The following is a 14665-nucleotide window of genomic DNA, read 5'->3' on the forward strand; positions in this document are numbered from 1 at the left end:
TGTAACAAAGGTTCCGATATCTTTCCAGGTGTCAATTTTTTAAAATAAAGCAGCAATATTAGATATATCTCTAAGACTTATTATTTTGCCTGTGGAGTTTATCAACTCTTTTTGCAGCACCTTTTTGTTAGGTTTTTTTTAATGAATTAACTCTGTACTTCAGATAGTTCATAGTTATGTGTTGTATCCATATCTTGTAGAACTAAACATTGTACATCTTCTGACACTTGAATGCTGTGTGCAGTTATTTCAGGTTCATCTTTTCCTTCTATCAGCTTACCGCTATCTTTATGGATGCCTAAGATTTACCAGGTAGAAAGGACATTTTTTAAAAAAAAGTTCTATAATAATAGTTATAATTAGAATCCAAAATTCGGTCTATTTTAGATATATAATATTTTTCATTAAAATGAAATCATTCGCAAATAAAGCCACCTTAAATGTGAGATTTTTTAAGTGAAATTTTATTTGTGTTTTTAAATTTTTTTAGAACAAAATTATCTCTAATATTTCAAAAGTTATAAGAGTTTTAGTGACACCCTCTTGAGTGAATATTTTCAAAAAAAACAACAAAAAAAACAATAACGCTCATCTTGAAACAGCCATTCATAGCTTTGTTTGTTTAAAGTTGTATGTAACTAACATAGGGGTTTTATGTTACTAAATTTGAGGTATTAGGAACTAGTTCTGTGTAACTAAACTTGAGGTATTAGATATTTTTGCTAAAGCACTAAGTGATGATTGCTTGCCACATATAATACTGGATTTTATAAGTAATAGAAATCAGTGTATAGTAGTCGGTGAATTCTATTCAGACTGGGTAGACGTATTAAGTAGTGTTCCTCAGGGTCCTGTAATTGCTTCTGTAAATAATATTGCTTTGGTGTTCATAAATGATATCTCTGTATTGGTTTAAAAAAATTGTACTTGATTTTTTTGACATTATCCTGTTAAAAAATAAACAATAAATTACGAACTTTTACGTTTTCTCTCGCCACTATATTTAAATTTTTGACCACCATGAATGACCATCATGTATACAACAATACTTGATGAAATAGTATTTAATCTGAGGTGCTATAACAGCAGCTTTCTTTGGAACAGATTTTCTAGCAGCCTCAATAGTTCTAGCATCTCTAATCCATAACTTAACAAAATTATTATCTTTATATTTTTTAATAGCTTCTTTTAACAATATAAATGATGAAAAAGATTCAGAGAAAGTAAAAGCGATTGCCGTTTTTACTATACCATCTACAGTAGTGATGTAAATTTTCCGGTAAACTTTGATTCAAAATTTACCGGTAAAACTTACCGGTAAGTTTACCGGCAAATTTTAAATAGAATGGGTAAATTTTCCTTTAAATTTTTTTTTTCAAGTAACATTTGTTATTTGTAAAAACCAATAGCGGTGTAGTGGTAGACCGCTCGCTTCGTAAGGGATTAGTTCTGAGTACAATGACCGCCACAACTGCCCTTAACTTGTTTCCCCGCATAACAGCTCTATTCTTTAAGGCTTATGTTAAGGAGTTGAAAAGTTAAGAGAGGGTTGTATGAAAACTTTATTAGGGTTGTATTTTTAATATAAGACTATATCAAAAATTAATAAACAAACATTAGTATTCTCCTTGACTGTAATTGATAATACCTTTACATTAATCATCATATGAAGACATAACTCTACTCGCTATTCCAACAGAATTCTTTTTTACCAAAAATAATTTTTTTTCAAAAAATATATAAGTGAAACACAACGTTTTTGATGTGCAGTTCATTTAAGTTCTTCTTGTATTTTCCACATTGTACAATAAGTAAAATTTTAAAGAGGTTTCTATGCAAGATAAGAAAACAAAGCCCTATGACAGAATTTGACCTTCTACAAAAAAAAAATATTTTTTAATTTTGACCTAAAGTGTATTTTAGGTCAATTTAGACCAGACCAAAACCTTAATGATGCCGTTGCACCGCATCAACCTAGCTAGAGCCCTGCCTTGTTAAAACATACTTCACAATAGACACTATACCAAATGCCTTTATTTCATGTTGCTGGTTTTAAATGTTTATTCTGCCGGCTATACCAGGGCCTGTACTTCCAAAAGGCACGTAAGGCCCGGGCCTAGGTCCCCCTAATTTTCAGCTTTTAATAATTTTTTAGCCCATCAGAATTTTGTGACGAAACAGTAGAATTTAAAAATATTTATTTCAATTTTTAAATAGTTAAATCTTTTGATGGCCGCGATGATTCTTGGGTAGCTGGTCATATGTCAACTCAAACTTTCCTCCCTCAGGGTTCGATAAATGAGGACACAAGGGGGCCCCCAAATTGTTGTTCTAGATCGGGCACTGGATTATATACTACAATCTGGAGTTACTAACACTTTTTCGATTACATGTGTATAAAAAAGACTTCATCTGGAATTGTATAAACAAATAGGCAGCAGATTAAATAAATTTACATTTCACGAAGTATATACTTACATCTGTATGATAAAATATAATACATATGATAAAATAAAGATATTATTAAACTGCCAATTCAAAAATCAACTTCAGCTTGATCATTATTATCTTCGTCAGAATTACTTTCTTCGAAACCCTCTGTGACTAATTCACCATCTGATTCAGAATCAGAGCTATCCAATGAAGATACCACTGAGACCGGTTCAATTCGCTGGATCTTACGAGGTGGTTGTGAATCTAAAGAAACTTGTACTTATGTATAATTTAATTTTAATAAGTTATAATATTTTCATTAAAGGTGAAGGAAGAACATTTTACATTGTATATTGAAATGGTTACATAATGAATAATACTCTTTTACATCAGAACCAAAATATAGAAAAACAATTATTCAAAACAAAGACTTTGCATATGTATGATGATTATGTACTTTCACAGTTACCTTTTAATGTTATTATGGAAGAAAAGTTCATATCTATAGGACCATCGATGAACTGGAGCGCTGTATGAGTCTGCTTCTTTTTCCTTCTCACAGGTTGTTGTACTTTGATGTTATATGCAACTTTTGTTACTGTTGCACTTAGATCATTTGAAAGTCTGTTACGCTTCTTTGTTTTTTGCAGTGCGTACTCTTTATTGCTTCGCTCAACTGCAGCTGATGAGGCAGGTAATGATAGTAGCTTAAATGCAATATTATGTAAAGGTTGCCCTCTACAGAATGCAGACCACCAATGCAATGGGTCAATGGTAATATCAACAGCTTCCCAAATCAATTTGTTGCCATAAACCTCTCCAGATTGGGATTTAAAAGACATAAAATCTTTCATTATCTCCCCACTTAATAATTGAAATTCTAATCCTATTTTGACAATGGTTGAGAGACCCTGGCTTTTTTCTGATTCTATCAAATCATTTCCCATGAATCTAGGATCCAAAAGATTTGCTGCTTTTTGAATATCACGCACACTGAATTTTCTACGTCTTTCAACAGCTTCAGTTATTAACTTTATTTCATCTCGAGGAATTTCACAGTCACTATTTAATAACACTTCTTTAATGTTGTTGGCAACGTAGTTCCATAAACGAGGCATTACAGATGCACGAACAAGATCTCCTTCTGCAGATTTAACTGCATTTCGAAGTGATGCCAGTAATTGCTCGCAAAACACACTCATTGACCAAAATGAAACAGTATCATGTAAAGTATTCTTCACAGAATTTAGTTTTGCTTTATCAGGTGCACTTGTAGCATAAACTCGAGCATCTGAAATTGAAATACGCAAAACATCTTGAAGATCATTATTTCTTTTGATCATAGTAAATGCAGTTGACCATCTTGTCGGCATACTTTGTAGGCAAACAAGTTTAGACTTTTTCAATGTCATTTGATGTTCTAACATCACATGCTTTAAAACTTGCTTCTTTCGAAAGAAACCAGACACTTTCTTGTGTTGAAGGTGGTTAAACTGAATAGAGGGAATCTTAAGTATATCTGTAGCCAGGAGTTCGAGTGCATGTGCCCCACAGCCATAACAAAAAATTTCTGGGTGATCATGTTGTAACAGCTTCCATGCCTTTGTCATATTTGATGCATGGTCAGATATAAAGGCAATAGGTTTAACATGAACTTCCTTAATTACAGAGTTGGTAATATTGTATATATATTCTGCTGAATGACGGTTGCATTTGGGATGAAATGACTTGAGAAATATTGGTTTTGGAGTAGAAAGAAGAAATTGTATATGATTATCATTACAAACATCTGACCATCCATCAGACATCAAAACACACCCAAGAGACTTTTTTATCAGAATTGCATTTTCACTTTCAATCCGTAAATGCCACAATTTTAGCAAAGGCCCTGCAAGTTTATATCGAGATGGCGGATTCCAAGCAGGTCTTAGTTTTTTAAAAAACTCTATCCATAATGGATTATCAGCCATCGAAAATGCAGTTGCAGTTCCATAGATTGCTTTTGCAAAAGTTATTTCTAAATCCTCTTGGTGTTTCCGGTCACAAGTATCCATCCAGCGTTTTATACCAGGTAAATTATGACCTGATAATGAAGAAGATCTTGGAAAAAGTTCTGTAGCAGTTGCATCTACCGATAAAGAATTCAAAACAGATTGACTACTAGCAGAAGGCATTACTAGAGAAAAATCTACTCGATCACGAAAAACTGTATGACTATTATTGCTTACTATATTTTTATTCTCGTTATCAAGATCTTCGTCGTCTTCATCTTCAGTTGAACTAACAGCAATTTCTGCAACTAGTTCAGTTGAGAATAAACTTCCTTTTATATTAAATTTCTGTTTGACATCATTTGTTACATTTTTACAGTTCTTAACTAGGTGCCGCTTCATCCGAGTTGCATTATTTACAAACTGCTTCCCACAGAAGATACACTCACCCAGCATTTTTTTATCTGTGATTTTACATTTGAAATAATTCCACACAAGTGTTTTCTTATTATTCACCATTTTTTTAATTTCAAATAAATATATACAATAGATATATAAAGAGCTGTAGTATAATTGTATGTTGTTATGATTATGAGTATGTTGTTATGATCAGAACTCATTTAACTGACACTGCCATTTATGCGCAGAGTTTACTAGAAAATTTCAAAATTTACCAGGGGGTAAATTTTCAAAATTTTCCGGTAAATTTACCGGTAAATTTTCCGGTAAATTTACCGGTAAATTTTACCTTCGCAACACTAATCTACAGCACTTCGATCTGTTTTGACACGTGAAGTTATTTATTCTTCCGAAATTTATTTAAATTATTTATTTTACCGAAAGCGTGTTTTATTGGTTGATTTGACACGTGAAATTCTTAGCCAATGAAACGGACTTTCAGTAGTATATGAATTTACTTTTGACTGCCGGCTTTCGGTAGGCTGTCCACGGCGGTATATCTATATATATATATATATATATATATATATATATATATATATATATATATATATATATATATATATATATATATATATATATATATATATATATATATATATATATATATATATATATATATATATATATATATATATATATATATATATATACAGTACTGTGAATAAGTTTTAGCCCACTTATTAAAACTCATGTTTATTTAACAGATCACTACTGGAATGTAAAAAATTATCGAGCTTCATGAAGAAAGTTATTCTCAACGACAAATTGTCCAAAAAACAAAATATTCAAGGACAGCCATTAGAGAAATTATGAAAAAATTTAAAAACACGGGATCTCTTGAGGATAAAATTCGACGTGGAAGACCTCTAAAGCTTACAAAACATGACATAAAGTATTTATAAAATGTGTCTCTGTGAAATCGGGAAAAAACCTCGAGTGAACTAGCTCAAGACATTTAGGCTGCGACTGGGACAAATCGTCAGGTTAGAATTATTTTGTTCTACCTCCCATTTTCAACGTTGAAAGAAAGTTTTTGATTTTTTTCTATAAGTAAAAATTATTTAAAATTTTACTATTACTTTTTTAAGAAATAATAACTTATTCTTTAAATAATTTATATTTAAAGAATTCATTTAGAAAAAAATTTTTTTTAAATAAAATGTATTTTAAAAGTAATCATTACTTAGTAAAATTAACAATTCATTTTCTCCCAACGTTTAAAATTGGAGATAGAACAAAATAATTCTAACCTGACGAAATGTTTCCTCATCTTGCATTCGACGACATTTACTAAAAGCTGGGTTAAGAGGATGTGCTGCAGTTCGAAAGCCTTTACTACGTCGTGGCAAAGAAGAAAAAAGACTTAAATATGCAAAACAGCATGATAATTGGACGCTAGGAATGTTAAACCGTGTACTATACACAGATGAATCAAAGTTTGAGTTGTTCGGTTGCAGAAGACGACAGTATGTAAGAAGAAGGGTAGGAGAGGCTTATGGCCCTGATTGTCTACATCCAACAATCAAGCATGGGGAGGTTCTGTTTTAGTCTGGGGTTGTATTTCATCATCTGGAGTAGGTGATTTAATCAGAATTGATGGCAAACTGATCGGAGAACAGTATAAAGAAATTTTAAGATATCATGCAATACCATCTGGAATGAGACTAGGATTTGAAGATTATTGAAGATTATAAAAGTCCAAATTTGAAGATTATTGAACATGTTTGGGATTATTTGGATAAAAAAAAGGCTGAATGTAACCCCAAAAATGTCGAAGAATGTTTTCGAATATTAAAAAGAGAGTGGGACAATATTCCACAAAATTTCATTACAAATTTATATGAATTAATTCCCAGGAGATTCGCTTCTGTGATCAACGCAAAAGGCGGACATACGAAGTATTAATTGTTCTTTCTTTTTGTATCATATTTTATTAAATTATTTCTAGATATTTTTGTTTATAATATATGTGTCTATAAACCTGATTTTTTTTACTTCATAAGTCCTTCATATTTTTACAAAAAAATCAAAAATAATTGTAAACTTATGGTGGGCTAAAACTTATTCACAGTACATATATATATATATATATATATATATATATATATATATATATATATATATATATATATATATATATATATATATATATATATATATATATATATATATATATATATTAGTTTTGAAGAGTCAAAAACAATTAGAATTGCTGTAGTACAGAGGCTGCCCAAATTTTTGACCTAAGTTCTATCAAGATCTCTTGAAAACAACTTGATGATTAAGTGCATTTGCATGGTAGGTCCAGAAATTATGAAGAACTGCATCAGGAACTTCAAACTGCTCGGTCACAAATAAAACAATTTAAACTAACAAACTTGTGGAGTCTATGCGTAGCAGATGAAAAAAGGCAGTTAAAAACAATGGATATACCATCAACATGGCCGCTGAGAGGGGGGGGGGGTTGAACGGGGCCCCGTGTGTCTACAACTGATTTTTTAAAATAATTTTTAAAAAATTTAAATAATTTTGACTTTTAAAAGGTTTGATTAACTTTTATTTTTAATTTTCAATGACCAGAGTACGCTTCTTTTGGTCCTGGGTATATAATTGATCATAATGTGGGCCTCTTAAGAAAACTTCTCCAGGGCCCGAAATTTCTCTCGGCTGCTATGACCATCAATTACTGATCTCATTTTGATGATATACTTTTAAAGCTTCCTTAATTTTTTGAGTTGGAAGTAATAACATTTTGTGTCATTTTTGTTGTATTGTTGTGTCAATATATACCTATCTTGCATAGAATAGATGTTTATGCTATGTTTTATCTAAATCAATATTTTTTTTAGGTAGCCTAATGTATAATATTTTTACAAACTTAATGCCTCTATGGTTAGACCCAAAATCAAAATGAAAGTTTAATAGGATGATATGGCAGCGTATACCCAAAACAAAGTATGCTTTGTTAACACAGTTGGGTTAGGAATTTATGATGATGTTTCAAATTTTAATATTGGAAGAAAAGCCAGTGTTCTTTTATTTGAAAAGATGAATATGATTCCTGGAATATATATATATTCAAGGCTATTCCATCATGAACAAAAAGCATCTAATTTTTTGTAGAAATCAAAATTGGACAACATGAGATTTTGACTGAAAATATTTGTTGTAATTGTAAAATATCTTATTTAATTGCGTTTTGCTCAATATGTAATTTATTGACCTTCAAGCCATCCTATTTCAATAAAAGTGTTTATTGCATCGAGTTTTACAATTGGAACTAAAAGTTTTACACTATTGTAAAAAAAAATTATTTATGTATAATTTATTATTTATGCATAAATTGTTTATAAATAATTATATATATATATATATATATATATATATATATATATATATATATATATATATATATATATATATATATATATATATATATATATATAGCTTGATCTTTCATTTTTAAAATGCACCATTTTAAAAATTTCAATGTAAGTCAAATACTTATTCTTTTAAAATACTTTTTGTTCAGTTTGTAGATCAACATGTTGTTAATCATTCGCCAAAAATTCATATCCTAAATGCTTTCGGTTACTGAGATAGTATGGCAAGGGTGGCATCATATTTTTGAATGTTGACCATTTTAATTGGTAACCATGACAGCTAATAAAGTTGCTTTCATTTTTTTAAATGTTGTTACTTAGTTTTTTCTTTTCTTTTTGTTGAAAGTTTAAAAAAGTTTGTTGGGGTCTTACGCCTTAAATTTGTTGGGTGCGTGTGTATTGGACAAAGCTTTGCAGATAAAGCCGCAAGAAGCTGTTATAAAATAAAACCACAGAAGAAACAGGGTAAAAGTAGATTGGTATTAGAGCAAAAAAGTAAAACTTAATCTCTTTTTATTGAAGCAGTTAAAAAATAGTTAACAACACCTTAAAGTAAAATCTTAATGTCCTTTAAACATTTCGATGCAGGAATACAATCCCCAGCAGCTAAAGCAGCTTGTGCAGAATTTAAATCTTGAAGCCATAAAAATAATGGTTTAATTAAATTAGGTTGATAAATCAAGCAAAGTGCCACCAATATCATTAAAAGACCGAACATTAGTAAAACTTTAACAGTATATGTTGTTATTCCGAAACGTTTAGCCATAAAATCAATGGGAGAGAACAAAATCGAACCAAGGCTACTGAATGCTTTTTTTAAAAAGCAAAAGACATCATCTAAACACTTCATAAATATGCTTTTAACATAATCCTTTAATGAAGATAACAGCACTGCAAATTCTTTCGTTTTAGTCAAGGACTTTGCATCCACTAGAACTTTTTCCCACTTTTCGTCTGATAATTTGGTATTCTCGACGGCGCTTGAAGTAACCAAACCTTGATTTATTGTTTTGACTGCATCCATCTCAGTTCCATCATTAAAGTTTACCAAACAGTTACCCATTATGATTAGAAATTGTAACCGAATTTAAATTAAAAACCATTTATAAACGCTAAGTTTCGCGTTGAAAGATGAACACTTATCACACTTTCATTTAAATATATGCCACTGAACCGTGGTTTTACATGTTTGATATCTTTATCTGTCTTTTTTTAATGAAGACTAAATTAGATCGTTTGGCCATTAATATAGAACAAGCAATGATGTAAAGATATTTCCTAGATATGCAACTTCGCCGTTTTTAGTGAAGCCAATTTAATATTGGGTAATATGTTGGAGGCCATTATCATATCGGGCAAAAGCTTTCAGTGGATCAAAGTCGAATGAAAGGAAATTTGCAATTATAAAGTTTTGATTAAAGTTGGAATTAAAGATGATTAGTTAAGAGATGATAAATGTGATGGGTCTACAGCCAATATAAATTTGTATTGGTCAAAGAGGATTGTATTGGCTTACAAACTAAAACAAGCGGTTATTTTAATAGCCACAAATTAAAAAACATTTAAAAACATATTTGCATTCAGAACTTTAAACAAAAACATCGTAATGTATTTTAATCTTTTATATTTTAAAATTAAATATTTATAAACCCTTAAATAACAATAATTTATTCGTTTGTTGTCTTAATCCAATTGATGACTTCCTCAGCACTTTAGTGGTATAATCTTGGGCATATCTGAACATTCGAATTTTAAAGTAATATTCACTTATCTTTTTAACAAGCTGGCTAAAATGTAGATCTTCATTAACAGTCCAATATTTTATGTTATGGCTATCAAGTCCTTTAAATACTTTTTTTATCATAACTAATTTGTTTACACAATGAATCATTTTCTGCTTTATATTTCGGTCAGAGGTGATTTTAGGTTTTTTAAAATCTTTACCACTAATGAAATTAAATATTTTTTCACATGACTCAACAACAAAAATAGCATCCCTTGATGGCAAAAACAAACCACGATTTTTTACATTATTTAACGAAGAATAAGATTTCACATAGGCATGTTCGTATAAAATATCAGTTAATGATTGGGCACAAATATTGCAAGAAATCTTATTTATCAACTTTTTGACTATAAAACCAGAGATATATCCCAGTATTGCTTCTTTGTAGTTAGTCATTTGAAGTTCATCACAGTACAAAGAAACTTCTTCTAAGTCAATATCGTCCTGATCAATTTTATCAACAGAACACAACCTTTTGCTCCAATTAAGAGAAAAAATAGAACCATTAGAATAGGGTTCAAACATTAGGCAGTTTGCATGATTTGATCCAACTATGGAATTTTGCAGCAGAATTCATTTTAAAGATGACTTTAACTGTACAACATCAGGATTGTTATTGTAACCGTTTTTGCCTTGAATGCAAGCAAATAGTAGTTCAAGATGATCTTGGGAATGCTTGTAAGTAAGAACATACTTAAATGGTTTCTTTGGAAGTGTCAACAGATCGGTGGATAACTTTTCAGTGCTTTAAGCAGCTATAATTAAACCTAAAACAAATGTCTTTCTTCTATTTAAAAGTAAAGGAATGCAACTTTTATCAGTCAATTTGCTTAGATAAGTAATTGTATCATTTAAATAATCTTTCCAATAAAGTTGATCATGAAGATGTAAAGGTTTTTTAAAGTTTTTACTATTTGCATTTCTTGAATTTAGCATGTCAAATAATTTGTCAATAACTCGAATAAAACGGATTGTACCATTTGCTCCCAAGAATGATGGATGTTGAGATACCATTAAAAATTCAATTGCATCAGTAACAGAGCTGCTGAGAGTTCGGCCAGCTATTATCACATTCATTATGTGTCAATCAAAATCTATATGTTTTTTTGAAAGCTTGTTTGCAAATTTCAATCCTTCAAACTCTTGTAATTCAAACAAAGCTTTAATGTAACTCCATTTAATATACTGGCCATCACCATCAATAAAAACACCCAAATCATTAAGAGAATTTCTTACTAATTTAAGCATATGACATGGATCAAGGAAAATGTGTATCAGTTGGTTGTTATATGAAAAAGTACTGACTATATTGTCAATGCGACTATTTGCCAAACTGGCATCCAAAGGAGATAACAGAATTTAAATTGCTACTTGTACCATCAAATGTAATACTTTTGATAAAAAGTTCAGGTGTCAAAGCCAAATTCAAAATGTTTTCGATAAAGGATGTTAAATCACTTGCTTTAACTTTATTCGATAAAACATAACCAATGGGTGTTTTCCATTGTCCTCGCAAGCCAACTAACATGAAAACTAATGCCTCAGTAGCTGGAGTATCAGGTTCGCATACAATAACATCCTTGCCGAAATCACAAAAACCAATATAGTGACCTGAACTTTTGTCATAGGTTATACCGTTTTTGATTGCCATAGCATCAATAATGAGGGCACAACATTTAAAGTTTACATCTGTTTTCTGTTTATCACCAAGATAGGCAAAAACATCATGGAATAAACCTAGGGTTGCCAGACTTCTTTACTAAAAATACCGGACACTTTCATACATCCGAGCCCTCCCCCCCCCCCCCCCCTAATATTCTTCGTGAAAATCCATTTTGTTTCATTTAGAGAACTAAAAAGACAGATATTTATAATATATTTATACTAATACAACAATCCATTTTATGAGGATAAACAAGGAATAATGAGCCGTGGGACCCCCTATTTTTTTCTAAATTTTAATAATAAAATATAAAAAGATATATAAAAACTTTTGTGACTCCCGTCACTTTCGCTCAAATTTGATAAAAGTTATCAAAGTTAAAAGTACTTTTACTATTACTTTTACACTACAATATAATACTAATTTTTAATTAATTTTTTTTTTAGTTTTTAATTCATGCTACGCGCTTCTAATATATATAATTGTGAAAGTGACGCCTGATTAAAATAAATGCAATATCTTTATTTAGGAATTAAATTTCAAACAAAATTGTTTTATATTAATGAGGCGCCTTTTTCTTGCTCGTTGTAGATGCATAAAAACTGAAAATTAAACAGTTTTTTAATAAATTTTTGTTTACATTTATTTTATTATTTACACAAACTTGCAATACTTCAATAAAAATTCTAAAATTTGAACGTTTGAAAATTAAATTCCTTTGCGTTTAGTATAATTAAATGTAACTAAACATTTTCACTAATAATAAACAGAATTTTTTATTTTTAAAAAATAATTTATTATTTTTTAAAAATTTTTTATAAATAAGTTATTATTTTTAAAAAAAAAATTTATTATTTTTTAAAAACTTTTTATAAATAATTTATTACTTTTAAAAAATAATTTATCATTTTTAAAAAATAATAAATTCTGGCTGTTTTTAAAAGTAACGCGTAAATAATCAAATGAAGAAAAACAGATATTCCATAATTTTGAAAAAACCGGACATTTACAAGTCCGGTATTTATTTTTGCTTTTTACAGGACAGACTATTGAAATAATGGACTGTCCAGTTCAAAACCGGACACCTGGCAACCCTAAATAAACCAGGGTCACAATTTACAGATGATGTCCAATACGATATTGACCTGCCAGCTTGAAGACACAACATTGGTTGAAGAAAGTTATATATACAAAAAAAAGTTTAAAAAAAAAAGTCAAAGCTTTACAGCAAAAGTTAAGAAGAAATGAAAAAAAAATTAGTTCTTTAAAAGACATGATTTCTCATTTGCAATCTAAAAATTTTTTGACTACAGATGCTGCAACTGTTTTAAGCGAAAATTTTTCTAGATTCTACTATGAAATCATTAAAAATCAATTTCTCAATCAAAATGTTAACCAAAAGGTCACAGATACAATTATGAAGTAAAAAAATTTGCTTTAACTCTTCATTTTTATTCTCCACGTGCATATGCACATATAGATCTTACAGATAGTGTTGAAGATTGATTAGTTTGGTCAGTACTATAAGTTGTGTTTTCTGGCTGATAATTATGTGTTAAATTATTTTCTTTTTCAGTGTCATTTATAGCAGGATAGACATCGACTTTTTTCTTTTTGACAACGGATCAATTGTTGGTAGTGTTCGTATTTTTGGGAGTTTCCTTTTTGGCTTTTGTGTATTTGCAGAAAATACAAAAACTGATGGTACAGCATTCAATTTTAAAATTGGTTTATAATGATGATCAACACTTGAAATATTTTTATCTGGGATACAATAATTATAGTCTGCTTCTAAAAAATGGTCACTACATATACAAGTATATATAGTTGCGATAAAACTTTCATGTTTCAAAGCAACAATCCATCTTTTACACAATTCTGAATTTTTAATAGTAAATTTATGGAAAGATTTTGAGCCGCCTTTTACATATCTACTAGAACATCCATACGCAGCACAAGAATTAACGATTGTATGATGAAATTACTAAAAGAAACAACTAACTTAAATGAATGCTAAAGAAAATAAACAGAAATTATGTCGGGATATAACTGTTATTATTATATGATGTATTGACTGTTTTGCCCACTGATCTCAAAATGTAACTGGATGGCGTATACGGGAAATTTTTTGAAGCCAGTTTTGGCCTCCCAAGATTGCGGCGGAATTAAGGAATGGTGATATAAAAATTAAGAAACTGATGATAATCAATTTTTATATATTAGCTCAAATATTGATAAATATATAATTTTCTAATAAAAATCTAGTTTTTTTGTTTAACATAAGATTTTTTTCATAAAAATAACGGAATATTACATATTTACATAAATTTCAAAAATATAAATATTTTTTTATTTAAAAAAAACATATTCTTACAATAAGTTATTCTATATTAACTTTCTGTTTTTCGTTTTTTAGAATAAATATAATAAAATAAAAATTCTCAGTAAACCTAAGTACAAACTTTAATTTTAATTTGCTTAAATTTAGTTTGTTTAATAATAGTGAAGAAAAAGCATTTGTTTGCTTGTGCAGAAATCTCAAGTTTCAAATAGTTAGCATTTGTTATATAACTTATGTACCTATTAGTTCTTAACTACCCAATGCTGTGTGCTAACACAACATTGGGTATAACACAACAGCATGGTAGGCAGCTGATTTTATTTTTAAGATAAAATGTTTTTTAGGCATTAGATAGGCACTAAAAAATTATAAATGCTGCATGAACTATTAGCTGAGCGCTGTGATTATACACAACTCAGAGGTTCCTTCTAGAGTTATTATATATATATATATATATATATATATATATATATATATATATATATATATATATATATATATATATATATATACAGTATTGGACAAAACATTTGCAACCAACATCGAACAATGCTAAAAAGTGTTCCTAATTTTTAATGTCTTAAAAACGAAACGAACAATACGACC

General features: G+C 29.5%; 1 protein-coding gene and 2 pseudogenes across 2 annotated transcripts; all 3 read right to left on the minus strand.

Moving 5' to 3' along the window:
* Positions 1 to 146: 146 nt before the first annotated feature.
* On the minus strand, positions 147 to 2503 carry LOC149876853 (uncharacterized; annotated as a pseudogene).
* LOC149876854 (uncharacterized) lies at positions 2414 to 5185 on the minus strand. 2 transcript variants are annotated; one of them, XM_090075015.1, is made up of 3 exons: positions 4662 to 5160; positions 2903 to 4561; positions 2414 to 2697 (listed from the first exon to the last, which is right to left on the minus strand). In XM_090075015.1, the coding sequence occupies exons 2-3, from the start codon at positions 4485 to 4487 to the stop codon at positions 2537 to 2539; spliced, it is 1746 nt and encodes a 581-aa protein (XP_089931141.1). In that variant the 5' UTR covers positions 4488 to 4561; positions 4662 to 5160; the 3' UTR covers positions 2414 to 2536. The 2 variants fall into 2 exon arrangements, with proteins under 2 accessions (XP_089931141.1, XP_089931140.1); XM_090075014.1 differs by having other exon boundaries at positions 2903 to 5185.
* A 7948-nt stretch (positions 5186 to 13133) lies between these two features.
* Positions 13134 to 13681, minus strand: LOC149876855 (THAP domain-containing protein 1-like; annotated as a pseudogene).
* Positions 13682 to 14665: the final 984 nt, after the last annotated feature.

This window comes from Hydra viridissima, unplaced genomic scaffold (genome assembly GCF_058129835.1).
Source record: "Hydra viridissima isolate aposymbiotic clone 2 unplaced genomic scaffold, HvirCarnegie_v1 scaffold_18, whole genome shotgun sequence".
NCBI lineage: Eukaryota > Metazoa > Cnidaria > Hydrozoa > Anthoathecata > Hydridae > Hydra > Hydra viridissima.

What these genes read in the sequence shown, in the direction of transcription:
- LOC149876854 (XM_090075014.1), bottom strand. Translation starts at nt 4,943, where the DNA reads ATGGTGAATAATAAGAAAACACTTGTGTGGAATTATTTCAAATGTAAA. An exon ending in TTCCATAATAACATTAAAAG is followed by an intron (nt 2,698 to 2,902) that starts GTAACTGTGAAA and finishes AAGTTTCTTTAG; the next exon opens with ATTCACAACCACCTCGTAAG.